The 2484-nt window shown below is 34.0% G+C and overlaps 1 protein-coding gene across 1 annotated transcript; it reads left to right on the forward strand.

Moving 5' to 3' along the window:
• The first annotated feature begins 573 nt into the window (after nt 1-573).
• LOC133192408 (uncharacterized) lies at nt 574-2118 on the forward strand. The gene has a single exon (XM_061328419.1). The coding sequence runs from the start codon at nt 574-576 to the stop codon at nt 2116-2118; it is 1545 nt and encodes a 514-aa protein (XP_061184403.1).
• The last annotated feature ends 366 nt before the right edge of the window (nt 2119-2484 follow it).

A 2484-nucleotide genomic window follows, 5' to 3' on the forward strand; every position in this document is an offset into this window, starting at 1 on the left:
ACATAAACAAGGCTATGAAGACATTCGCCAATACATTCCAAAACCAATTCTTTTTGGTATACTAGTAGTTAATAGACTATAATAAAACCTGATATTACATAACATTAAATATTGGCATACTAAGAGATTAAAACGGGAAAAATCAAACATAATATAATTCTCTACAAGGAGCATTTTCATTACCTCAAACACTGCTATAAATAATTTTAAAAAAAGATATGATATCGCCCATTGCTTACTCAAGCTACTAATTATCCAATATAAACCTTAGTTTATCGGTGAAATGCGTGTTATATATCAGGTAAATCTCTAAACAAGGTATGTTCGATGTCCATCAGTCTTAAAATATAAGTGGACAAATACAGTAATTTTCTAAGAATAGATATATATGTTTGTACGAATGGTTTTTTTAAAACTATTTCTTACATTTCAGAAAAGGACTACACGACATGGAGTCAGAAATAGGTGTACGCTCAGGTTCAGGTGAATATATGTGCCGATTGTAGACAACCTTCTGTGTGTACGTGCTCTATATGTAACACTAAAATGTGTAGAAAACACATGAATACCCACATGGATACTGTTCATATGCTATCAGTGAACGACTCTGACAATACAAAATGTTCTCTACATTTGGGAAACTCGCTAAAATGTTTCTGTAGAAGTTGTTGTCTGCCCCTGTGTGATAAATGTGTGATAGACGGAGGCCATGTTGCCCATGAAAGAAGTGAACTAGAGGCAGTCTTAGAATTCTTCAAGGGAGCAATATCAAATGAAAACAGAGAATTAATCAATTACATAAAACCATTTTACCAAAAGGTTTTGAACACCACAGAAGAACAGTTAAGAGAATTAACGCATATCTACGAAAAGGTGAAACATGCTGTTCAAAATTTTGGAGAAAATTTGCGCAGGGAAATTGATATTGCTGTAAAAAATTTGCGTACTTTCCTGGACGAGAAAGAAATGAAAGATAAGAAAGACTTACAAAATCAAAAGGAAAATTACTCAGAAAAATTGAATAAAATAGCTGAAACTATTTCGCAAAATGAAAAGTTACTTGGCTCTAAAAATGCTGAAGAAGTACTGAATTTTAGATCTAGCGTTGCATACTTTCATTCGTATCCTAGTCAAGTGAAACTGGATTTTCCCTGCTTCATACCAAATATGAAGAATCCAGAAATTAAAGAAAAAATTTTGGCACTTTTGGGGAAAATTTTGTGCACTTCTGATAAAAGCGTTACCCCTGATCTAAAAATCGACAACACTCAAAGGATGAAATTGCAACTGCTGGAGCAGCCAGGTGTTTTAAAAGTCCTTAAAACTAGATTTTACCCCGATTCCCTAGATCATAAATTATACACTTTGTCTTGTATAAACTCAGAAACAGTTCTAGTCGGTGGCAACGACTATGTGCTTTTGGAAAGAACACTATACTACAATGATTCACGGCATTCTCAACCCGTTGAAATCACTTATAAAGGATTTTATTTTGCCTTGTCTTCCGATGGTGTGATATTTTACTCAGATAAAGAAGACAAGTCTGTGAAAACAATAAAAAATCGTATATCTAATAAAATTTCCACGTTCCTGAAATTTGATTCATGGATACCAAGAGGTTTAACCATGACCCCCTATGACCACCTACTCATTTGCCTGTATAGAAGAAAGCAGTCCAAGGTGGCACAGTATACTCAAGCTGGAAAAATTGTACAGGAAATCCAATACAGCAATCAAAAACTTTTATATGAGCATCCCATGTTTATCTGTTGCAACAAAAATGGTGACATTTGCACAGCGGACTATGAGAAACGAGAAGTTATTGTTGTGGATCAGTTTGGCGTCTTTCAGTTTTCTTATGATGGCAACACACTAACAGGAAATGTAAATACCTTTACTCCAAGCAATATGGCTACAGATCATCTGTGCAATATTGCAATCACCGATTTCGAAAACCACAAGATCCATCTTTTGGATAAATACGGACAATTTCTTCGATTTCTAAATCCAGATGTGGGAATCAGCCATCCTAGAGCTATTGCCATTGACAAGGATGGGAAAATGTGGCTTGGGGAGGGGAAAAGCGGAAAAATTAAAGTCCTACATTATTTGAAATAAGCACATGTATATACATGTACTGAATTACTACATACCATTTAAAATAGTTCATTTTGAAATGTTACGCTTAAATACGAAAAAAATGAAAGACGAAAAATTCAGTATGTAAGAGAAAAGGATACAACTATTATTATTGATTTTATACACTGGAATAAAACGCTGTCTCATTTTGCTGTAATATTGCAAAAAATTTCAACATATTTCATGTACACATAAGCGTGTTTTACATTACATCGCTACGTCTTTTTAGGTACTTGTATGCTGTAAATAAGGCATCTTTTAGGTTGGTTATTTACATTTCAAAGGTACAAGAATGTGCTGATTTATGTTCTGAAGACTAGTGGGAGATTTGACAGGTTATCATCA

This window comes from Saccostrea echinata, unplaced genomic scaffold, assembly GCF_033153115.1.
Source record: "Saccostrea echinata isolate AGI-Se365-2 ecotype Australia unplaced genomic scaffold, CSIRO_AGI_Sech_v1 ptg000025l, whole genome shotgun sequence".
In the NCBI taxonomy this organism is placed as follows: domain Eukaryota; kingdom Metazoa; phylum Mollusca; class Bivalvia; order Ostreida; family Ostreidae; genus Saccostrea; species Saccostrea echinata.